Source organism: Chenopodium quinoa, unplaced genomic scaffold, assembly GCF_001683475.1.
Source record: "Chenopodium quinoa cultivar QQ74 unplaced genomic scaffold, ASM168347v1, whole genome shotgun sequence".
NCBI classification, from domain to species: Eukaryota; Viridiplantae; Streptophyta; class Magnoliopsida; order Caryophyllales; family Amaranthaceae; genus Chenopodium; species Chenopodium quinoa.
The window spans coordinates 6,151,627-6,177,406 of record NW_018743212.1 but is presented as its reverse complement, the minus strand read 5'-3'; the positions used below and the strand labels follow the sequence as shown (position 1 = coordinate 6,177,406).

Below are 25,780 nucleotides of genomic sequence, written 5' to 3'. Positions count from 1 at the left end.
TATGCATGTCGAGGGGCTATTCCCCCCGAGGCTATGGTCCCCGATTGGTTTCAATATCCTCAAGGAGGATACACTACCCCTGGTGCTTATGGTACTTATGTGGACTATTCTTCCGTCCATGGTTATGGGGCTGATGTTCCTTTTGGTGGGATAGGTGGGAATGTGGATCCTAACTATTTTTTAGGTAGTTTGGGTGAAGGAGGTGCCGGTTCTAGCCATGGAGGTGGTAGTGGCTATGCTAGGATGGATGAGGATGATGATGAGGAGTAGCTTTTCGTAGCTACACTCCCAATTCAACGAGGACATGGCTTGATTGGGGGGAGATGATTTTGTATATATGGTATTCTTTCTCTCTTCTTTATTTTATGGTATTCTTTATCACTTCTCTATTTTATGGTATTCTTTCTCTTTTCTCCATTTTATTATTTTCTTAGGTTAGATTTAATGATTTCAAAAAAAAAAAAATTGCAAAAATACGTTCCAATAAAAAGATGAATCATGCTTCCCTGCGCCCCTTGATGAAAATTGTTTTGACTCTTGGTTATTGATGATGAACATTGTGGATTAGTTGGTCATGATTTGATGTTTGGTTGCCTTGAAATTTTAACATGCGTCAATTTTTCAAAACTACTTGTGAATATAATGCTTGACTAGTTGATTTGGTAAGGAATGTGTGTTAGTTCTTGATATATCAATGAAGTTGAGTATTGGTTTTTAACTATGAGGAATGTTTATATGATTCATTATTATGCACAATGAGGAAGATGAAGGAATTTGTTCTATTGGGTGGCCTTCAGACGATATTAGATACATTTGTTCCCTTCTTGCTGCCCATGTTGTTGCCTTGACTTTTCATTGTTTATTTAGCCACATTACAAGCCTATTTTGCCCCATTGGTTACTAGTCTCAAGCTTGGCTTGGGGGAGCTATTAGTTAATGAGGTGAGGGAGTTGTAGTGTGCTCATAATTTGCACAATGTGGGTGAATAAGAGGAGTAATTTGTTCTTTTGATTTTGTGATTGAAAAATTGAAAAGATGTTCAAAAGTTGAAAAAATTCCAATGTGAAATAAAAAGAAAAAATAAGAGCAAAAGGAAAAGAAATGTTCAAAGTGTTCTAATGAAGGTTGCTGAAAAGAAAAGAAAGAAAAAAAAATAAGTTTCAAGGATAAAATATTCAAGTTGGAAAAAAAAAAAGAAAAGAAATCAAAGTTTGTTTATTCACTCAAGTTCTATATTATCATATTTATTTGAGTGAAGTTGTAAGTGTTGGAAAATATGTGATATTATTGGATTGGTTGTTTGGTGAATTTATTGTAGTGTTGAGTTATAGTCATCATTTATTTTTGGCCTTGGTTTTATTAGTATTTGGCTCCCTTAAGCATGGCTTTACTCTCACATTTTCCCAAATATTTCCTACCCTTTACCCTAGCCTTACATTACAAACTTTGAAGACCTTCCAACCTTTGTGCATAGAGTTGTATGAATGTGAAATTAGTTGTTTATCAATGCAAAGAATGATTTGACATATTCCGAGTCGATTACTAGGTTGAGTGTGTGAGCACTAGTCTTGAATTTTATATGCTCTTGTGGTTTTCTCTGTTTGACAATTGTTAGGGAAGATTGGTAATCAGATGGGTTTGAGTGATTGATTTTGACGCATGTTTGTTGGATGGGCTTTGAGTTGTATTATGGATTTTGAATTTGATTTGGGGTGAAGTTATGATTTGTTTTATTCATTGCCTTTCTTAGGGACAAGCAAGGGTTTGGCTTAGGGGAGTTTGATATATGTATTTTATATGCTATTTTATCCCCCGTCCCACGATCATTTTTATGCATATTTGAGCTCTTCGGGGATACCTTTAGTACTAATGTGTGGTTTCGAGTGTTTTGTAGAGTTGGCATTTGTTTTGTAGCAATTTCCCGGATTTGTCGATAATTTCTACGGTTTTCCGGCCACTATGAGATATCAAAGCTTTTGTCACATTCATGACCGTTGATCGTAGCCCAAGATCGATCATATCGGTGATTAAGGGCTTGGTCCGTGGAATTGGTCCAATCAATGGACCTAAGAAGAAGAAGAATTTGGGCCACAAGCAATTGGAGCCCAAAGGAAAAGAAGAAAGAAAACTCGACCAAGAAAAAGACCGAGCCCGATCGGGCGACCTATGGCCCGATAGGGCGGATGCCCAAAAAGGCGGTTAGAAGAAAAAAGGCGGGCCCGATCGGGCGCGTGTTTTTCCTGGGAGTCTTAGGGTTCGTCGTTTTGGCTAATTTTAGGCTTAGTATTTAAGTTCTTTTTGTAAGCTTTATTAGGGACGTTTTCCATTATTATTTCTTTCATGCTTATAACTTTTAGAGAGATTTTAGTTGGAGATTATTGTTGAACTCAAGTTTTCCCTTTTTAGTGCAATTTCATATTTCCTTCATTCGGTATTATTTCTCGCGTCTTTTATTGCTTTATTTATTGCTTTGATTTTAATTGCTTTGTTAATTTGTGTTTTGATTTTAATCATGCCTTCCATATATGCTTTGATTAGTTTAGATTCAATTATGCGTGAGTAGTTTAATTCTAGGTTCTTGGGGGATCCATAATTAATATGAAGGGATGAATTGTTTTGGTTGATTTTTGATATTGCATGATAATTTCTTATTAAATCGTTTTAATTCTTTACAATTGGATTATGAATCGAGCAGATGTGATTTGATTGTAAAAGTATAACAATATTGAATTGATGAATCGAACATATGTTAATTTGGTATTAAAGGCTATTTTCAATAGGAACTTAGAGCTAGTAAATTGCGAGAGCTTGTTAGATCTATGTTGATTAATAAATTGCGAGAGCCTGTTAATCATGTTATATGTGCAATATTAATTGTTGATTGTTATGTTTTATCCCGGAGTATTAATTATTGGTAACCTGCGACCCTAGGGTTTTTATTATTGATTTTACCCTTAGATTAATTCATATAAACCCTTTTTGCTCTTTGATAATTTAGATTATAATAATTAATTAGGAATAGAAAGACTTGTTTCCCTGTGGATTCGACCCTACTTCCCTATCTGCTTTAGTTAGAGGACTTAGGTAATTCTTTTGATTAGGAGATACGACTTTACCCTGTTAGCACCTACAAGCGAGTTTAAATGATGGTCTGATCCACTATCTTTGCTCGGCCTGAAAAGGTTGCAAGTATCATACTGGTGAAATCATGCTATAACCTAGGCCAATAAGATGGGCATGTTATAGTGGCTGATAGTTAATGTTGCGAAAGGTATTCGAATAAGTTTTAAATAAAACTATTCGGAATACCGAAGCGCACACTAGCACTGAAGACCTAGCTTAAAGCACATACTGATGAGTTTAAAGGTACGCTATGCAAGTAACATACTGATGAGTAAAAGGGATAAATCATTGATCTGAAAGCATCATGTATACATAGCAAGAGTTAAAACTTAAAGAGTATTCAAACATACTTTAAAACAAAGAAAACCAACAGCCATCACCCAAAAAAGTACAAGGATCAGACCGGCTAAAATAGACAAACAGACGATTAGTTTGTTCATAACAATTGAGAGTTTTAGAACTGACAAAAACACAAATAAAATTCATTCAGCTTAACAATGGTTGCAAGAAAATGAGGATCCATATGATGAGCTTGGTGATGACTGCCTAACCCTTAAACCTTTTTTCTTCTTGGACTCTTTCTCTGGCCCTTTCTCACCTACAAGGCTGGCAAGAATGGCGTCATCAAACTTTTCATCCGGCATATCACGTGGATCAACATTTGTCATTGTTTCAATGCTGGGGGGATCGGCAAAATATCCTTCTTCATAGCTGGTGGGAGAGTGATGTTTGTCATTACCGTAAGCATCCTCGATTGACTGACATCTCGTCTCCTCCCAACCCTCGGTTATACACACGCAACGATGTGCTGCTACCCACCCACCGGTATAACGGTTAACCAGCTTGTCCCAGTATAAATCAGACCTCAAGAACCGGTTGACAGCTTGACGCCTGATAGAAGGCTTCTCAAGACGAGCTTACTCAAACTTTTTCTTCGCTTCCTCTTTCTTTGCCCTCTCGATTTTCAAGCTTTTCTCCAAATCAGCTATTTGGGCTTTCAGCTTGTCTTGATTTTCCAACTTCTTTTTTGACTCCTCTAGGCTAGTCAGCTGGTTCTCAAGAAACCTTATCTTGACTTTACAGTTCGAAACCTCAAGGGCGGCCGCTTTGCACTCGTCTTTAGCCTTCTTCACAATACTCTCGGCTTTGTCCGCATACCTCTGATAATATTTGTACATGTGGACAACCTCTACAGCCGAGTTGACAATTTGTGCATTGACACAAAATTGCAAGAGATAAAACAAGACATAAATATAATATTTGATTATCAGATACAAATCACAATACATGAAGCATTAAGGAGGATAACTTACCCTAAGTAGGTTATTCATCATTTGACCATAAGGAGCAGCGAGCCGGCTGACAGGCCTATCGGCAAGAGTGGCCAAATCTTTTAGCACCCTCCATCCCATGCTACCTCTAGTGGATAGGTCATCCGTAATGACAAATTCCCCCTATTCACATTAATTCGAGGATGCCGTGGTTCACCAACAGTACCGACAGGAACAAGAAATTCCTCCATCACCTCCTTGAGAATTTTGACATGGGGAATCTCAATAAAATCATCCGTCAACACAGGTATAAGGGCATTGAGGCTGCTAGAACCAGAGCAAACTGTAGAGAAAGGTTGCATCCTTATTCTGTGATGTGGCCTTATCGAAGCCGTCGACTGGTTGCCTTGGGGCAGTGATGCCCACCGTTTTCTTTGGTCTGTTGCCGTTATCATCCTCCAAATCCACGTTGTCCTTCATGTCAGTTGGGACGTCTTTCGGCTGCCGGCTTGTTGGTCTTGAGCCGGGATGGTTTTTATTTTTTAGACTGATCCAAGCTGGCTCCACCACTGGGCCTTTTGGAGCCGGTGCTGGTACCACCACCCTTTCTGAGAGGAAGGACATTTGGCCTTGTTCTATTTTAAATGGATGCCATATCACGCTTGGAACAACTTTAATCTTTTTACCTTCATTTACATACAGACAATCGAAAAAATGAAAAGCTTTAAATTCAAGCTTGCCTAACTTCATATCTCTAACAGAATCAAATCTGCTATGGGGAGGGTAGAAAGTTCTTCGCAGATTGAAATCATCTGGCACTTTTAGAAAATAAAATTAGTTTTGTCATTTTTTACAATTGGTTAATTTCGGCCACACCGTAATCTTACCAGAGGCTGTATACAAAGACCACCAGCCTGGTGATTAATTGTTCTTTTTGATCTAATGTAGCTTATGGACCAAATTAAGGGTTAACGGGAAATCCATGAATAACATAACCCATACCAGCGACACAATGTTTCGAATTGTTGTCGATGTTAACTGAGCAATACATACATCCATGCCTTAAATATCTTTTCTATGAAATGATGCAGAGGAAAACGCAACCCAAATTCAAAGTGCTTCGCATATACTGCTATATGCCCCTTTGGACAATCGAAAACGGTATTACCCTCTTAGGTAAGGTCAATTCATAACCGTCAGGAAGCTTGAAAAACTGTTTACTCACACTGCAGTAGTTCTTCTTAGTCGCAACTTTGATCCATGCTTTATCTACCACTGTTTTCATTACTTTTAAATCCCCAGAAAGTTGAAGTGGTTGCCAGCATCATCATCCTCTGAATTAAAGCCCTCATCTAATCTCTCCTCTTGGAGAATCTGCTGACCGGCATTAATATCTTCGATTATCTCCTGATCCGTCTCTTCTTCATCACCCTCTTCCTCTTTATCTTCATCTTCTTCACTGTCCTCATCACCTTTTCGCACAGTACTAACATTTTTCTCTTCATCCTCCTCCGAACCCTCAACACTTCTTTCGACAGACAGCATGTCCTCATCCCTGACATCCGATGTCGGCGGTTCTAGCTTTAACATTGGTTCTTTGCTAGGGCGCCGACTGACTTCTTCAGCCTCCTGAGGCTGATAGCTAGTGCACTTCGTTCTCGGCATTCTGGTACTTTTAATACCTATTTTGCCGATATTTGTATCATACTGATCAAGAAATTCCGAAATGCTCCATAAATGATAACGGATACTTAGAGGCTCAGTATCCACAATCTCTACGTCTTCTAAAATATTAGGGTTATTAGGGTGTAAAATCTTCTCTACGCCGACAAGAAATTTATGCCAATAATAAGCTTCCCGTTCTTGCGCTGAGGACAGGGGTGTAAAAGGGTCAGCCTCATCGGCTTTACCCATATCCGAGTGCTTTCCAGATCCAGACATTGTTATATTTAAAGTAAAATACTGCTAAAATTTACTGTAAAGAACAAGTATCAACCAAAAACGGAAACGAAAGTTAGGGTTCTTTACCTCTTGCAGTCTCGTTTCTTCGTAAAATGACATAATAAAGCCGCTAATGATATTCCGATGGACACTTGATTTTCGAAATGCTTGAAATGCTTGAGTAACTTGGTTCCATGATCGAAATTTAAATTCGCAAATCGCAAGAAACACTGAAGAATTTTTTTCGAATTTTTTTTTGGGAGTTGAAATTGTAGAATTGCACATTTTTGGGTATTTATACTCCAATGTACAGTGGCGATTGATATGAAATTAGTTGCGTGCAATCCAACGGCTGGGAAAAAGTGCCTTTTCACCAACCCATTTTAGATGTTTGACACGTGCCCCACTACTTCAAATACTTTCCTACCCAATTTTTTATGTCATCTCCCTAAATCTCATTTTACTTTCAAAGAATTTTCAATTTCGGCCTAATGTTTAAATTGAGCAAGTTATTATCCTGACTTTGCTCACTTCGAGGGCAAATCGAAGATTTTTTCAATTACTCCACTTGTTGTCGGCACGATTCACTTTGGCACATGTGACAAGCGAGAGCGTCAGTTACACAGACGTCCTCACTTGGGGAACTAGTTGTACGGGATACTGTCGACGCCGTTAGGATTTGTACACTAAAATATGTTATGCTGTTAGCTATCCGTTATCACGCATATCGGCTTACTCTCCATATCGGCCTTAATCATGGCCACGTGGAAAGCTGCTTATGGCCATGTAGGCACCTGTTGCCTACGAAGTCAACTAGCCACCTATGTTGATAGGTGGTACCAGCTTGCTTGTCTTCCTATAAATACCCAAGCATAATTGATTATTAAGGTACGATCTTGATCTCTCTAACTCTCTCTCTCTCTCTCTATCTTTAAACACTCTTTCATCTTTATTCTTATTTCTTTCCTCAAATTGCTAACTTTAGCATTGGAGCGGTTATCCCCGGAGAACCCCCCGGATTAGCTAATTTGTGCTGACTGTGCAGGTGCTTAATTGGCCGATAAACCTTTACGGATCTCAAAATTCAAGTTGTCGGAGCTCACCCGAAACAGGGTCTAACAAGTAACAACACACAACATTAAAGCGAGGCAACACTTGGTATGGAGCAACTGTCGTAAACTCCATTCTTACTATTTGGGAAAATTGTCTAGAACTACCCGCAAGATAGGCCCATTTGTGAACAACTACCCATTTTTTTTATTTGTTTACAACTACCCGCATGTTTGAAAAAGTTTTGGTAGCACTACCCATTAACGTTTTCCATCCAAAAAACCGTTAGTGGGTCCCACATTGTACACGTGTCATTTTTTTATTGGATAAAAAATGAAAAAAAAAACCCTAAACCCTAACCCAGCCCCACTACCGGCAACCATGAACTGCCGCCGGCAGCCCCAAAACCCTAACACAGCCCCACCGTCGGCACCCCCCAGCCACCGAAAAACCCACCGGAGCCGACCTCAAAGCAATCGAGACACCGAAAAACCCACCTAACCCATCCTTGAAACACCCCAGCCACTGAACAGCCACTGAAAAACACCCCAAAACCTTAATATGGTCCCAGAACCCCAGCCACCAGTCTCCACCACCCCGAAACCCCACCTCCCTTCTCTCTCGCCGCCATTTCTCTGTCGATGTCGGCCCCCTTCCCTTTCCCCTCCTCTTCCCAAACGCACAAAAACGCCATTGAAGCTCCATTGAAGCTCACGCATGAAAGCTTGAGGAACATCATTTCTTCACCAAATTTTATTAAATTTTTACCAATATGTTCACAATTCAACATATAATCAATTAAAGCAAACAATTTTGTGAATTGCTTCACCAAACAAAAAACCCCAATTCAACTTTTTTAGTGTTCTTCACAAAAATTGGTGGTGATTGGAGTTTAGGCTAGTGGTGATGGTGGTTGTTTGGTGTTGTGGGCTGTGGGTTTTCCAGTGGAGAGGGGAATGGGGTTGCTGGGTTCCGGTGGCCGGTGGGCAGTGGGGATGGGGTGGTCAGGGAAGGAGGGTGGGGTTGGGTTGGATTTTCTATTTTTTTTATCCAATAAACAATTGACACGTGTACAATGTGGGGCCCACTAACAGTTTTTGGATGGAAAACATTAATGGGTAGTGCTACCCAAACTTTTTTCAAACTTGCGGATAGTTGTAAACAAATAAAAAAAGAATGGGTAATTGTTCACAAATGACCCTATCTTGCGGGTAGTTCTAGACAATCTTCCCTTACTATTTTAACAAGTTTGTCTAGGAGCTCAAATTTCAAGTGCCAACAATATTTTTCAAGGGTAAGAGTATATGAATTTTAATTTATTTATTTATTTATTTTTTATTTTTTTTACATGAGCTTAAGCATTAGTTTATAAAATATAATATTAAAAGATGATAAGTTATTGTTTGCCGTCATAGCGAAGTCATGCATCATATGGACCATATCTTAGGGCACCTTCCGAATACAACACCAATAAAAAATAGTGCTTTGCTGACCAATACAATCCATTGTCCATATTATATTGATGTCCATAACCCCTATTTCCTTCAGCAATTGAATCACAAATGACGAGTCTGTGTAAATTGTAACCGCTCAAACGAAGAGAACGCATACGTGGTATGGTACCCCACCTTAGCCCTTTCTAACAAGCATTCAATATAACATGTTGCGCTGATTGAGCCAGTCAAATGAAGCGTGCCCCTTAAAACCCCTTTCCACCCTACTCCGTGTACTCTTGGCACCATCCATTCCCGATCTAAGTGTGTGCTTATTCCAGGACCAATTAACTAGCATCACTTTATAATTGATTACCCTTATTATCTTGTAAGATGGCTTGCATAAATACGAGTGGGTATTTTAGTGGGTATTTTAGAACCTATTCTGGCGGGTGCAAGGACTTAAGATGCCCCTCATATTTTTTAGTAACTAAACCTTGTTACTGTAGTCCTTCTGAGATAATGGTTTGTGTTGATAATGTCACCGTTTATGGGGTGCCAAAGACTCCAAACATTATTCAGATTTATGTATATAAAATCCTTAGGATTGTATATAAATATCAATTAGTTCCTAAATATGATAATATAAATCCAAAGTATGGGTTTTTCTAAGTGCGAGAGCACGCCATATGACATCTCAAAAAATAAAAAATAAAAAAAAAATATTGGGCTAACTTCCAATGTTTAGAGCCAAAATAGCCAAATGTTGGATTTTTTTTTTAAAAATAACCAAATATTGGCTTCGACCTAAAAAATTAGGAAAATTTGTCAAGAATAATACGACCTTTGGCTGTTCTTCTAAAATTAAAATGACCTTTTAATTATCCCAAAATTATATGATCTTTGGGGAACATCTGCTCAAAATAGAATAAAAAATCTTGAACATGACACGTGTCAGATTATCATTAGTTTGGATTTCTTATTTTAATTTTTACATTAATCCTTTTTAAAAAAAATCAGTTTTAATTTAAAAAAAAAAAAAACAATTTTAAAATAAAGTCCCCTCCATCCAAGCCCCTCTCCATTCTGGTTTGTGCGCCCCCTCCTCCCTTTCCGTTTGGCCACCATGGCACTGATGGTAGACCCCCCGAAACCCTACATTATTCTGAACCAACACCACCTCAGCCACTACCATCCCACCCCACCCAAACCCAGACTTCTAACCACAACGGTAAAACCCACCTAAATTGAAACCACACTTACTCACGCGCCATACTTACTCACGCGGTCACACCATCTAAGTCGAAATCACTTTCACTCGCTCCCCCTGAATCGAAACCGCAGTCACGTAAACCCTATCTGTAGACCCGACGCGCCACCGCGACACCACATAAGGCATTGAAGGGAAGGGAACGAGATGAGAAGGAGGAGGTGTTTCAGGTCTAGATGTAGTGGTTTCAAGGTCTGAGTAGGTGGGGTCGTGGTCTTGGTTGTGGTTTCGGGTTTGGGTGTGGTGGGTGGGGGTGGTGGTCACGGGTCTGGGTTTAGGTGGATGGGGATGGTGGTGGGCTAGCTCCGGCTAAGAGAAGGGGGTTAGTGGTGGTGGTTGGGCAGAGTGCCTAGTGACGGAGAAAAGGCACTGGTTTTGGGTTTTTTTTTTTTTTTAAAAAAAATAATTAAAATCAATTTAATAGAAAAAGAAAAGGAAAAATTATCGTAATTAATCCCAAGTTTGCCTCATCCGCCAATATTAATCCCAACTTTGGATTATTTTTTATTAATCCGAACTTTATACCCCGTCCGCCAATAACACTCTCAATCGATCATCCAACTTAATATTACAGGCTACAAGACACGTGTCAGCGTATGATTGGTTAAAAAAAATCAATAAATAAATAAATAAATAAAAAAGAAAAAAAAACTTAACCACCAACACAGCCACTCACAGCCAACTAATCCCTTTCTCCCTGATCGCCAATCGTCACCTAGACCCCCTTCCCCTCCCCCGGTGTTGGCGCTTCCCTGACCCCCCTTTCCCCTTCCCCTTAGTCATCCCCGCTACCGAAGGAAAATCCCCAAAATCCAAACCCCCAATCCCAAACACTAACTCTAACAATTTCTCCCACTTAAATTACCACCATTACCATCACATGTCTCAGCCCCAACAGCAGCAGCAACATCCATCGATGCTTCGCCTTCACCGTCGAAATTACTCCGGCAGCGGCGATGATAAAGGGAGGAGAGAGTGTAATATCCCGTATTTTTGAAACATATTTCTAATTAATTGATTGATTATTATTTTCTAAAAAAGGGTATTTTCGTAATTTATTTTACTATCTGAATCTTGGAGCCAAACCGATATTTGAATTTTGGCGCTAAAAGCATTTTAAAAACTTAATTATTATCCATATATTTTATTTAAAAAATATATATGTATGTATATATATATATATATATATATATATATATATAATTAAGCAACATTATATTTTATTATTTAATCAAAAGGGCCAAAAATTCCTAACTAGTTAGCTATGAATTTTGGATTTTCCTAGTGTGGAAAATCTGATTTTTGTTAGTTAATTTATTTAGTGAATAATTGGTATATTTTTTAATTAATTATTTTATAAAATATATATTGTTTACACAATCATTTTTATTCCTTAAAAACTAGCAAAGTAATTGCCTAAATATTGAAAGGGATGTCCGTAAATATGAGCTTAGGAAGGGTCAAATTTTGGGATTTGTTAAACATCGCTCGCAAATCTCCACATAAAGCCCACAAATTAGACATGGTTTGACAATTTTGCCCATTTCTAAAATCGTACCCAAAGTGAATAAATCTCGATCTAACAAATGTGGAGTCATACTGGGTTGCCCAGGGAGGCCGGAGAGGCGAGGGTCGCCGGAGATACGTCGTCTTCGACGGAAAACGAGGTGGCGCCTAGTTTGGACGCCGGAACCATGGCAAGGACGTCCAGGCAAGGCGCCACAACCAGTGCACTGGCGTCCACGCCAGACGCCACAACCAGTGCACTGGCGTCTAGCCCAGGCGCCTCAACCAGTGCACTGGCGTCCAGGCCAGGCGCCACCACCAGTGCACTGGCGTCTGGTTTGGACGCCGCCCTTACTTTTTAATTTTTTTTTTTTGCCTTTTTTTTTAAATTATGTTTATTAAATTTATGTTTTGATTTAGGATGTGGAAATTTATGTTTTTTATTTGATTTTATAAAAAATATATATACTAGACTTATAAAAAATAACACATAAAATTAATAAATATTAAAAAAAAAAATCAAACACATTAAAAAAAAAATTAGAAAAATTTTCTGATTTTCCAAAAAAAAAAAAAAAAATTAAAAAAAAAAAATTTAAGGCAGCTGGGGCGCCTGGCCAGGACGGCCCGTGGCTGGTGGTGGCGCCAGGTCCGGCAGCCACGTCCACCGGCCTGGCGTCTGGGCAGGACGCCCAGCCACAGTGACTGGCGCCTGTCCCAAACGCCACAGTGACTGGCGCCCAGGCAAATCTCCACATAAAGCCCACAAACTTATATTGAAGTTACAATATTGCCCTTGACCTTAAAAAAAAACACAACCTCAATAAAAATCAAAGTACGGGGATGTCGAGGCTCGTGGCGGCAAGGTGGTTGGCTCGTGGCGGCAAGGTAGTGGTGGCTCGTGGCGGCAAGGTGGTGGTGGCGCCAGGTCCGGCAGCCACGTCCACCGGTCTGGCGTCTGGTCAGGACGCCCAGCTACGGTGAGTGGCGTTTGGGACAGGTGCTAGTCACTGTGGCTGGGCGTCCTGCCCAGACGCCAGGCCGGTGGACGTGGCTGGCGGACCTGGCGCCACCACCAGCCACGGGCCGTCCTGGCCAGGCGCCCCAGCTGCCTTAAATTTTTGGTAATTCTATTACCAGCCACAGTGACTGGCGCCTGTCCCAAAAATAATTCTATTAAGGAAAATAATAGAATTAAAAATAATTTATTTTGGTAATTTTTATATTTTAATTATTTTTTTAATTTTATTATTTTCCTTAATTCTTATTTTCCATCTCCCAAATATTTGAGCATCTTATTTCCTTACCTTAAACCATTCTTAATTATTCCCCAAGCAAAGCCATTTGCTGTATTATTTTTCATGACAACATACTTTTCATAATTAATTATTCCTTAGTCACCATAAAACTAAACTTTCCTTAATTCTTTAGCTCTCTTCTCCAAGTAATTCATTAAACCAATTTACCATAACTCTTTCTACATTTTTCTATCATAATTCTTGCATAAGCTAGCCTATAAATACCCCTTAAATCATAGCTAAACACTTACACCAAAACTCTCTAAATTTCTCTCTTAATTCCTCTCTAATTCTCTTCTCTTTCTCTTGGTTTTTGCACGACCACCATCACCAAACACCACCTCCACCGCCGGCTGCCACCTCCTCCGGCCAGCCACCGACGCCAGCCACCACCTCCGTCCACCAGCAGTTACGTGCCAAACGGCAGTTGCCCCTTTGCCGCCACTCTTCTTCTTCTTCTCTTCCTTGGTTTTCTACCTCTTCTTCTCTTCTCTTAATTAATTATATTATTATTATTATTATTATTATTATTATTATGGGTGTTTTAATAAATAAAAATATTATGAGCGTTTTTAATTAAATAAATTTAGTTTATTATTCAAGTTTATGAAAAATAAGTTTATAAGGTTCATGTACATATAGTTGGGGGTTTTATTTTAATTGTTGTGATTATTTGTTAGCCTTATATTGATTTAGGTTATAGTTATTGGTAGGGTGTGTTTGACAAGAGTTCTTGAAGTTCTTTTTGTGTGTTTCTTGTTGAATATTTAGAGTGTTGATGGTTGCGCGATCGCAACCATGAAGGAGCGCCCGCGCAAGGTTGGCGCACCCGCACAGAGAGCACGCCTAAATCGCATACCTCTCTGGAATTTGGCAAATTGGAAAGGTGAGGATGGTGCGCCCGCGCGTCCTGGTTGGCGCGCCCGCTTCTGGTCGCGTATAAACCGCGCCCCTCACTGCCTTTTTGTGAAATTATGAAGATATTGTGAGGAGCGCCCGCTCCACCTGGTGGCGCGCCCGCGCCTCCCTGTTTTGCGGTTTTTTCTGACGGATGAGTCTTTTATTAAAAGACATCAATTCGTGAAAGAAAATGACAGAGCATTATTCTTCATCTCCCTAAGCAGTATTCTCCACATTTTTCTCTCAAATTTCTTGCAAACTTTTGTGAGAAAACTCTTTCAATTATTCCAAATTTTGTGAATTTGTCATCTTGATTTCGATTCTAGTACTAAGAAGGAAATTGCTGTCAATTGTATCTCAAAGAGGATTTCCGGTTAACCCAAGTTCTGTGTGGGGAAATAAACCTCTTTAGGAAAGTATTCACACGCCTTTGACAGTGTATCAAGGATCTAGTCTTACGGGACATCGGGTTTTCTCATGTTCATGCTTGGTTGTTACGGCTTGGAGTTAAGGAAAGTTTAATTCTTCACACTAGTATAGAGTTTGTAATTTTCAGTAATTACTTAGATATATAATACTTGATTGTAATACTATTTTTGTATTTGATTAATTACATTACTTTGTAATTGTAATCATATTATCTAGGTTTTGTTCCCACACATTATTTAAGTGTTTTCTTGTTTGAAATCACTGTAAAACCTAACATTGCTTCAAGGATAGCCTTTCAATATAAAGACACTAATTTGGGGGGGTGTGCACACTTGGGTGAGGAATTGGCTTTAAAAAGAGAAATTGTTTTATTAATCGTTTTATTGAATTATTGAATTATTGGAATTGGTTTTGAATAATGAGTTTGGAATTATTGGATTAATTATTGGAATTGGTTTTAAAAGCATGTTTGCAATTAAATTAAGTTTACTTATCTTGCACTTATCGTACTTAGCATATTTTGCTACTCCGTATTTCCTATTTGTTTTGGTTCGCCCTGTTTACCTTATTGGTAAGTAGTGTTGACTATTTTCAGGTGGAGTCAATAAATGAGAATTTAGGAGTCTCGGGATATGCTTCACCTAGATCTAGGAATGTTGGTCTTTGTTTCTATTTTGAGTTCTCATGACAATAGTTTCTATTTATTTTAGTTATTAATAAAGAAAGAGTTTGAATTTCCGCTGCAATGTTTTGGTTTGAGTTAGTAGTTTTGAGTAGCCTTGCGTAATCACGCGGCGGTAATACGCCTAAGTTTATCTCTACAGTATTATACTAGTATTTTTGTAGAGGGAGATTTGGGGGTGTTATAGAGAGAGAGAAAAAAAGGAAAATGAGGTCTGAGCGGCGGGCAGCAGCGCTGGGGAGGAAGGGGAAAGGAGGGTTGGGGCAACATCGACATCGGGGGAGGGGAAGGGGGTCTTGGCGGCAGCCGGCACTCGAGGGAAAGGGGGTTGGGCTGGCCGTGGGTGGCAACGGCTGTCTGTGGGTGGCTGGGTTGACGGTTTTGTTTTGTTTTTTTTATTTTTTATTTTGACTTATCACATGCTGACATGTGTATATTAAAGTTCAAAAAAAAAAAAAAAATTTACCCACTCAACGTGTTACCGGTCAACTTGGAGTGTTATGAGCGGAAGGAGTATAAAATTCAGATTAATAAGAAATAATCGAAAGTTGGGATTAATATTGGCAGATAAGGCAAAGTTGGGATTAATCATGGCAATTTTTCCAAAAGAAAAATGGTATATTTACCAATCATTATGTAACACGTGTCATAACTAACTTGTTTAACTGGGTACCCACATGTCACGTTCTATTTTGAGCAGATACCCTGCAAAGGTCGTATTATTTTGGGATAATCAAAAGATTAGTCAAAGATCATATTATTCTTGACAATTTTTCCAAAAATTTATTCCACAACCTGTGGTATTTTTTGTAGAGATGATCACTGGCCGAGTTTTGACCGAAAAACCTCCCCAAACTCCCTATTTTAGGCCAAAAATAGTGGGCTTTTCGGGTCAAAATCAGATTAGGTCTAATTTTAATTAAAATTACAATTTTGAATTCCCAGAACTCCAACTTAAAAAAAAAAAAAAAAAAAAAAAAAAAATCAGACCAGGTCCAAATTTTTGGTCCAAAAATCCTAACGGAACCTGACATTTTTTCAAGACAAGCCAACTTTGATCAGTTCTAAATCTTGGTCCAAATCTAGTTGATATTAACATAGCAATTCACGATAAAATTACGTACCGATCGATGTAATTAATTTTTTATTTTAGTTTTGGCTTCTTTTAAATATAATTATGGTTTTTTTTATTACTATGTTTAGTATTTCAATTTTACTCATTCCGTACCATTCAACCAGTAGCTGTTATACGAAGTATTTAAGGAACACAAAAAAAAGGAACTACTCATCATTTATTGTGTTCTCATCTTTTAATTACTTTGACCAATGGTAATTGAGTATAGTAACACATTAAATGTTTTTTTTTTTTTTTTTCATTAGAACCTTAACAATTAATTAAGACATCGTAAATAAGAAAATCTGACAACTAATAAGGGGTGTTTATTGTGGGAATGTGACTCTTAATGGGTTTGGTAATAGATTAGAGGCCAGGATAGAAATGGGGTTGTGAATATGTACCCTCAATTCGGCAATTCCATTCGTTAAATTTATGGTTATGTTTTGAGTTATTCGCAGGTATATACTCCGTAGGAAATACTTTGATAATACTCCGCTAGTAATAAAGGAATACCTGCATTGAGATTAGGTTAATATTTTGATAAATAGAAATAATCTCTTTGGAAGTGGTAAATATATTGTTAAAATAAAAGTTGTTGCATCAAAAATACGGAGTAGGTAAAACCGTACAATGAGTTAGAGTGTGTAAAATAATATTTTAATTTATAAATTATTAAAATGTACGTGGTAACAAATAAAGGAAACGTTAAAAAAAACATAATTACGGAATACTCCTTTAACTTTTTTAAAATGCATCAGTTTGATTGGCGTATTTGTAGAAACGTAACTTTGACCATTAATATATTTAATTGTCTATTAGTAAAAATTGTAATAAATTAAATTATGATAATAGACATTGTAACAAATCTAATGATATATTATGAGTATGAGTATAATAACATATATTTATTTATTTTATAATAGTAAAAACTATTAAGTCAAACACGATACGTAAATAATACAAAAATCAAAGTGATACATTCAATAACAAAAAAAAAAAAAAATGGAGGGCGTAACATAAAGGAACAGATTGACATCTCAAGGGTTTTTTTTTTTTTTGAACGAGAAGTATTAATATCATTAAATAATAGTCATACGTCATCTACATTGATAAAGATCTGTAAACGCAGATTTAGAGAAGATACCATAACTTTTATAATCAAAATCATAACTAATTTGCATATTTAGCAAAGCTCATACTCCACCGCTTCAAATTTGACGCGAACAATGATTTTCGATTTTTTTGCATCTTTAGAATAATTAGTTAATTGTGATTTCTACGATTACAAGGGTTGTGAAATCTGGTAACACGTAACTCGATAGTCAACAGACCAAATGAAATATTTTTGGGAATGTACATATTGAATGGATAAGATCCAACTATTTTACCGTTTTAGTTGTAGGCTAAGGCTATGCGTATCACTTCAACATCCCCAAAACCTGATTGTCTTTACTAGGGGGCATTTGCTCAAGTACACAAATGGAACTGCATATTTTTGGGAGAGCCAATAGTTACTCCCTCCGTATTTTAATAAGTGGTACACTTTGACTGTCACATAATTTTAAGCAATTTAATTGACTTAAATAAAATAAGAGGTTAGTGGGGTAGTTGGAGTATTAAAAAATTGTAAAAGAAAGATAGTGGGATTAATAATTTATTGTAAAGTAATGAATGTGAGAGGAAAGATATAATAAAAAAAAATAAGTAGTGAGTTTGGGTGGGGACCATGAAAGAGAAAGATATAATATTAAAATAAAGTTTTTTGCCAAAAAAGAAAGTGTAACACTTATTAAAACACGGCCGGATTTGATATGTGTAACATTTATAAAAACACGGAGGGAGTAACATGGATTATTACTACGTATTTTATATTTTTTAAAAGTATTGCTTCCTTAAATATATACTACCTCCACTATATATTAGTTTTAACTTAGCGGGGCGTTTGGAATGTGGGAATGGAAGTTTGGGGATTAAAATGTGGGAATGGGATTGGAAATTGATTGTTGGGAATATGTAAAAATATGGCAATACTTTGTTTGGGTGGTGGATGGGAATAGGTATGGAATAAATAAGAAAATACAAAATTACCTTTACTAACCTTTCTCCGAGGGAGACTTAATCAAAAGTGGAGAGGGTCCAATAAGTAGCAAGTGGGGGTAAAATCGTATTTTCGCGATTAAAATTGGGGGGGACAGGTTGTCAGCAAAACGGATGCCCGTTATGCTGAGTGTACCTAAAGCTGAAAAGTTCACGAAAATTTCAGCCAAAATTTTGGCTCTAACATCGCGCGAATTCCCAAAATAGTTTGTCTGAAAAAAATTCCACATTATCGATCAATTAAGAGAGAGAAAGCTCGAGTTGGATAGAGAAAGTGCTGGTTGATAGAGAAAATTCAAGCTTGAGAGAGAAAGTGCTGGCCGAGAGAGAAAAAGGTTGAGGATCGTCTTCAAGGTGAATCTCCTTTGAAAATCTTAATTTATTTATTGTGTAATTGTGTGAAAATTACTGATTAGTTGATTTGATTTGGTGGTAATTATGTTTGATTGATTCTTAATGTAGAAGAAATTAAATAATTTGATGTATTTTTCGATGACTTGATTATATATGTAGTTGACTAAAATTGCTCCATGTGAATTGTTAATTGTGGTGGATCATTTCTAGGGTTATAGTTGAAGACCATTAGTTCAATTTAGGGTTTGTGAATTGGGGATAAAGTGGAGGTTGACTGATTTGGGTCATGAATTTAGGGTTTTAGGCAAAGCCATTAGCTCAATTTAGTTCAATTTAGTGTTGATGATGCAATGCTTGATGAAGAAGGACCATTAGCTCAATTTAGGTCAATCTAGGGTTTTAGTTGAAGAACATTAGCTCAATTTAGTTCAATTTATTGTTGATGATGCAGTGCTTGATGGACCATTAGCTAAAATTAGTTCAATTTAGGGTTTTTCTTGAAGACCATTAGCTCAATTGGCATGTAATTATGTGTCGTTGTTTGTGGCGAGCAGTTCAATTAGTGATACTAATTATCAATTGAAACTTGTGCATGAACAAGTAGGTACTTAAAAGAACAAAAACTACATGCAAGTACAATAACAAAACAAAACATTATCATTCTAGCTACTTTGCTACTTACTTTATTTGGATATGAGATCAAGTTGGAGTACTTAATACCAACTGTGATTATAGAAAATTTTATGACATCAAGACCAACTTGTCATACTTGTTACTATCTTTTTCAAATTATGTGGTTGATTATATTGTTCTTGGTATGTGTAGGTTTGCTTTTTGTTGAATTCTTCTAACAATGACAAAGAGCAAGGCAAAGAAAGTCACTTGTAGAGGTAAATGGGGGGTAAGTTGTCTTGTTAAATTCAGCTGAGTTTTATGCACATGTTTACTCATATCTGAATTAATTGGTTGGACAATGTGCATTGTAATTGCAGAGGTCATTGAGGTAAGTGATGGCTGTTGCTCCAGCTAATTCCAAAAAGAAAGCTATAAAAGAACAACTTGAATGCAAGTAATGTTGTAATGCTGAACATGAACAAAGTGATGAGCAGGAAAGTTGTTACTCTAGTTCGGATTATGGTAGTGATTCCTCAGAGTCCTCCAAGGAGCCAAAAAGAGGAAAGAAAAAAGTGGCTGAGTCTAAGAGAAGTAGCAGGAGGTCTGGAAAGGGTGATATTCCTGAAATTTCCTCAACAAAACATAGGAAAGGTCCTAAAGAGGTCAAGATTGGTGACCCAAAAATTGAGATCTCTGCTAGTGATCGAGTGCGTAGTAAATGCCTTGTCACCTACACTTAGAAACAAAGGGCTAAAAATAGGGTAAGCACGCGTGTATGAATTTTATATTTGTGTAGATGTTTTCTAAGTCTTTTCTTTTGTCTGTTCAAAGGTCTTGGATATATATAACATTTATATAAATATTATAGTGCTAATAGTTTCTTAGATTATAGTGAAAATAGCAATACTTATATCTTTCGATCAGTTACGTTGTGTTTCCAGATTTGTTATAGATTAAATGCTCGCTTTCACAACAACTCTTTTTTATAAATTCTTCTTTGCTCTACCATTTGCAGCCTCCCAATGTAATTTGTAGGGTGGATGCTTGGAGCAAACTGATAAATGACCTTGATTCGACAAGAGTTGAAGCTGTCAAGGCAATGGTTTTTGGTGGGTTGTTGGAAATTAAGCTAAATTTCCTCCTACAACAACTTATGTTATTGGTTGATGTCTAGGGTTGTTTGCGATGCCCTTGTTATTGGTGATATGGAGTTTCCTTTGTGCCCCGTTCAAGTTAATTGTGTTCTTGGATTACCTATGGGACAATTACAAGTCCCAAATGTTGTAGGCGTAGGAGAAGCAACTCCTGAGTTGGTTGATGTTGTTGTTGAAAGATATGGTACCCTTCAAGAAAATATTGACGAAGATGGTAATGTTAGGTCGATTGTTAAAATTAGTGTTGATGAAGCAGTGCTTGATGTAGTACGAAAGGACGACAAAGGTGATGATGTACCGTAGGATACCGATGATGATCGGAGAAAGTTCCAGATTGCTTTCCTTGTGGCTGCTTTAGATTTGATTTTGTGTCCCACAACAGATGGTAGTGTCCTGGCAACAAGTTTTTGCCCCTTGTCACAGTTGCTTCCAAAGAAGCTAATTACGATTGGTGCTCTTTTGTTCTAGATTGGCTGTTAGATTATGCTAAGATGTTTCTGAAAAGGTTTGATGCCAAGGGATATGTTGGTGGTTGTGGAGGGTGTACACTTTTTTTAGCGGTACGGTCTTAGTTTATAAGTAAATAAATTCTCATTCCATTCTCCTATACAATAATATTCTAATTGATACCACCCTTTAATTTTGTGCTGTTGTTCAGACATTTTATTTGGATCACTTGAAAAGAACCACCAGTTCAATGGAATGTCTTTCCACGGGTGATGGTGTGGGATTCAGAGTTAGTGCGCCGAGTGTTGGAAACTGATAGGACTAAAACTAAGGACTATGGAGAGTTTGGTGTGAGTATTGAGTCCTTAGAAGTTGATTTATGATTATTTTCTTATGTTGGATTGATTGTCAAATGTGTAATATGCTTTTTTAAAATGAAAATCCACAAATATATTATAGCAATGGTTGACCTTTACTGGACATTGCTACATGTTGATGGTTTTTTGTTGTCCTTGTGCATTAACTCATTTGATTTTGTTGTTTTCCCAAAAGGTTGTTGATGCTTCTTATGGGCATAAACATTCGAGGATTCATAGGGATGGTACTTATACATTCGCTGAGGAAGATTCATCCGAGGTGAATTTTTGGCTAGTCCATTTAAAAACATGTTCATATGGTATATTACACTTTGTGTGGTAATAGGTTATATGTTATTGTATCATGTTGTGAGGCAAATTGGGCCAGAGATATAGAAAATGATTTTCGGAATGATAATTGGGCTGAAGGAAGCCATGGCAGTGAATTGGGAAAAATCACATCATCCCCCGAATGAGCCGTTTATATCTCCTACTTTGTTTCGGTATGAATGCTTTGATGACATGCCTTTGGAAAGGCCATCCCCTTTTGAAAAGCCTGACGCAGGCCCTATTGAGAAGTTGAAGGTAGCGGGAGTTAGCCTAGAGTCACCATCGAAAGATAATTCGCTTGAGGGTAGGTTAGCTACTTTAGACCATACAATCAACGTCGGTGGTATATAAGTCCCCATTACGTTAGCTGTAAGCTTTGTAGCGAAAGAAGTGGCAGATGACATCAGGTAGGAAGATTTAGAATGTAACGGCGACTCTATCAATGGCAACCTAGCTAGATCTCCAAGCGTAAGGCCATCAGTAGATGTGACTGCAGAATATCGTAAGTTGTCAGCATTTCAGAAAGATATGATTCACTTCATTAGGAGATGGGGTGAAAATAAGCGGAAAGGAGATTGGTAAATAAGCATCCCTCCCGCTTACCTTTAGTTTACGCATGATTTTCAATAATAGTCACTTACTTAATGTTATGGATTTTTTACTTTCTATTTCACAATCCTGGGCCTATACTTATTCGATGTGATGGCTATGAAGCATCACAGAAGGATTGCTATGAAGTCCTTCACATGAATGGAAGAGTATCAACCGGATTTGTGGGTTTGGCTGCTGTTCAATACAATAAGAGTTGGGCATTGAAATATTCCGGGTTTACTAAGAGAATAATGCTTGATCATTTTTTTTGCAGTATGTGTTTGGTTATGTTGGGTTTTGATGGTTCATGTTTAGAGTAATATTGCAAGGCACATTAAGTTGATTTGACCATTTTTGTAGGCTCAAGTGAAGGCTGGGAAGCATGCTTTGGACTTGCTTGGAAGAAGATGGTCAAGGCCTTCCGGTACATGCTTGACATTTGATGTTTGTGTGGTATGGAAACATGATGATATTCTTTATCTCAATCTTGGCAAAATTATTTTGCAAGTTTAGTTGAAATGGATAATTACTGTCTAACCATATTCACATGTGAAAATTAGGTGTTCGTTCCAGTGTTGGAGAAAGAGCACTGGTGGTGTATTGCCTTTGCCCTCCAGCATAAAACAATTTGAGTGATTGACTCCCTCTTCATGAATGCATTGGCCGACCACGAGACTACAATTAGGGAATTGGTAAGATCTCATATTTTCCTCATTCTCGTTTATGCGAAATCTAAATGGCTAATTCCAAAACTACTTACTTCTTTTAGATACAAGCTGTTGATGTGATGTTACATTGTGTGGATCATACATGGTTGGTTAATAAGTTGCCCAAGTGGGAAATAAAGCAATTGGAAATCTCCAACAAACAGATAAGTGAGTACAAAAATGGTCTGTTGGTAAATTTATTTTTTTATTAATTGCACATCTCCTGTTTTCAAACTACGCAATTCTTGTAATGCAGCAAGGTCTATGGAGTCTTGATGCTACGCTATATGAAGCTATGTTGTGAACGGTTTGCACCCGAAAGTGGAACGGTATTCTTGAACCTATTGATTTGTGGACATTATGTATGATGCGCTATATGTTTAGTCTAATATAGTGGTTGTTTTTCTACATTGCTTTGTTTGCTCAATTATTTGCCCTAAAACCTTAACATTTCAATGTAGGTTTCCATTCCCAAAGCTAGACTCAATGGATGATCATCCTATTCATATGATTTTTACAATGATAATAAAGTACATTGTCGTGATATATACATACAACAATACACTATTCTACTAAAGTAAAAGGCACTGTATTTTCTAAAATTTCCTTTACTCTCTTAAAAAAGAAAGTGATACATTATAAATTTAATACTTAAAAACGAAAATGATGCAACTAGTTTAAAACCATTTTCCTTTTTAGAAAAGTGATACAAGTGAAAAAAAAATGTAGTGGAGGAAGAACTACAAAAAATCTTACTCGTAATAGCCTTTAGGCTATTACTGCCCTACCCCATACTATTGTAGTCACTTTGGGTACTATTATGTCAAATAACCTTAGGGTATAGGGTTAAGGGTTTACGATAAACGAATTATGTCTTAGGTTTCGTTATGATTAATTTAACTGTACATAAAGATAACTATAAGTCATACATTATAAATTATTACGGGAAAATGAAACAAAGTAACATTTATTACCAAAAATCATGTCATTGTTATTAGGTATTGCAATTCAATCCGAGTTCGACGATCCTTTTTGAATGACAAAAAATCTAATTGGAATGCATTTAAAAATAACCCGAACCAAAATACGCATTTTTAGCTGCGGATAGGAGGCAGATCGAGTTGGACCGTGCGTAAGGTCCGAATAGAAGGCAGATCTTTTTTGAATGACAAAAAATCTAACTGGAATGCATTAAAAATAATCCAAATATTTGGGTGCGGATCGGAGGCAGATCGACTTGGACCCTGCACAAGTTTGAATAGAAGGCGGATCAGACATTGACCCTGCGCATGGTCCGATGGAGTCCGATCCCACAAAATTGTCCTAATATGATGTGTAAATTCAACAAGTTAAAATTATATACATTATCAAATTATTTTCTTACTAATATGATGTGTTAAAAAAAAAAGAGACAATACAAGTTTTTGTAATAAGCTTTTATAAGATTCAGGGTGTAAATTCAACAATGAGGGGTTAATAAATTATTCACACATTATCATTACTTGGTTGATTAGAAGGTAGCTTTTGTGGTGTTACTCCCCTACTCCATACCGTAGGGTAGTTATAGGTAAAGTAAAGTTATTAATTTTATTTAATTTTTCATTAAGGGTTTGGGTTTTAATTATAGGGTTAAAATAAATTTAACTTCACATAAATGATATTTAACTACATCAATATAAATTATTTTTGTATTGTTGGCCACTATAAAATAACATCAAATGAACCTTAAAGTCAAAAATTAAACAAACAAGTAAACAACCTTCATATGTGTTGGCCACTAGAAAGCTAACATTTATTACAAACCATCATTTCTTTCTTACTTTACTTCTATTGTATGGCAAGCGTTATAGTTTACTGGCCTTCCTCTTTAAATCAATTGGTTACTAATATTTAATGTACTTCTAATAATGTGAATTAACCTAAAGTCGTGATAATCATGTCCGAAATGTTAAATTATATTTCAATTTCCCAAGTTTTTGCAAGTGAATATTGTTTGTGCAAATGAAAATATGAGGCTTTTTAAAGTGCTTATACTTTCTTATCATTTATTAAGTGGTTGAGAAGGTAGCCCTTATGGTTTTTAAAGTAGGTCATAATAGTCATAATTCATACTCCAACACCCTTACACATCTATATAATAATAAGTTCATAGGCATAGTAAGTAATGCTACAAATTAATTTATAAATATAAATCAAAAGTAAGAAAAAGAGTGTTTATCTTGTTTTACTACTCTAACGTGGCTGCACCCCAAGGTTTATTTTTTTCAAATATTACTAATTTTTTTTTTGTTACTTGGTATAGGAAGATATGGTTACTTCTAAGATGACGAGAGGGGGAAGGGAGGAACGGGTAAAGAAAAAAAATAATTCGACAAAGGAGGGAGGAGGTGACTATGGCACAGTTGGAAGACTTACTTAAGCAGATGGATGAAAAAGGGAAGCATGATGTTAAGTGCCTTATTGGTACTCATTATTTCCTAGAACGTCAAAAATTGATGTTGCGAGGACACCAAATGAGTACTATCACTCGCCTTGGGTTTGGGGCCGTTACAGGTATTACTTGCCATCCCGAGTATCTATTCTTAACACCTATGTCACTCGGCAAGGCAAAAGAGTTTAGAAAAGAGGTCTATTGTAATATTTTTTACCTCTTAAATTATTGCAAAATGTGCTTTAGCTTTAACCTAGCTCACCTAAGGTGCACTTTACTTAATTGCTTTATCTTGCTCCCTAAGAAGGGAATTGGATTTTTCATGCCCTTGGAGAATTGGCTACTCATGGTTCAAGAAAAAATGGAACACCACAAAAATGACCGTAAAGTTTGGAGTTTGTTAATGTTGGGTAGGAAATTCTTTGATCCCAAGAAAGACCTTGTCAAACCCATCTTAAGTACGGAATGGGTTGGCTTCTCTCATAATTATTTCACTATAACTTATTGCTTAATTGGTTATGGATATGATGCAAAATATGTCCAATTCAAGGCGATGATGTTTGAGAAAAATGGTTATGACCTTACTGCCCACAAGGATCTTTGTGAGGCCAACCCCTTCAAATCTAGTGATTACCTAGAGGAGTACCAAATAGTGTTGTATTTTGCTAGAAAAGTATG

General features: G+C 37.0%; 1 protein-coding gene and 3 long non-coding RNA genes across 4 annotated transcripts; 2 read left to right on the top strand and 2 right to left on the bottom strand.

Moving 5' to 3' along the window:
* Positions 1-3,395: 3,395 nt before the first annotated feature.
* Positions 3,396-6,506, bottom strand: LOC110734554. The gene is made up of 2 exons (XR_002513867.1): positions 6,423-6,506; positions 3,396-5,080 (listed from the first exon to the last, which is right to left on the bottom strand). It is a non-coding gene; the product is annotated as an uncharacterized LOC110734554 (long non-coding RNA).
* LOC110734552 (glutamic acid-rich protein-like) lies at positions 3,412-6,423 on the bottom strand. The gene is made up of 2 exons (XM_021914723.1): positions 4,437-6,423; positions 3,412-4,312 (listed from the first exon to the last, which is right to left on the bottom strand). The coding sequence occupies exon 1, from the start codon at positions 6,333-6,335 to the stop codon at positions 5,685-5,687; it is 651 nt and encodes a 216-aa protein (XP_021770415.1). The 5' UTR covers positions 6,336-6,423; the 3' UTR covers positions 3,412-4,312; positions 4,437-5,684.
* A 13,288-nt stretch (positions 6,507-19,794) lies between the features above and the next one.
* On the top strand, positions 19,795-21,319 carry LOC110734145. Its single transcript, XR_002513774.1, has 4 exons — positions 19,795-19,847; positions 20,102-20,800; positions 20,899-21,037; positions 21,240-21,319. It is a non-coding gene; the product is annotated as an uncharacterized LOC110734145 (long non-coding RNA).
* A 96-nt stretch (positions 21,320-21,415) lies between these two features.
* Positions 21,416-23,206, top strand: LOC110734144. Its single transcript, XR_002513773.1, has 4 exons — positions 21,416-21,951; positions 22,325-22,656; positions 22,734-22,839; positions 22,928-23,206. It is a non-coding gene; the product is annotated as an uncharacterized LOC110734144 (long non-coding RNA).
* Positions 23,207-25,780: the final 2,574 nt, after the last annotated feature.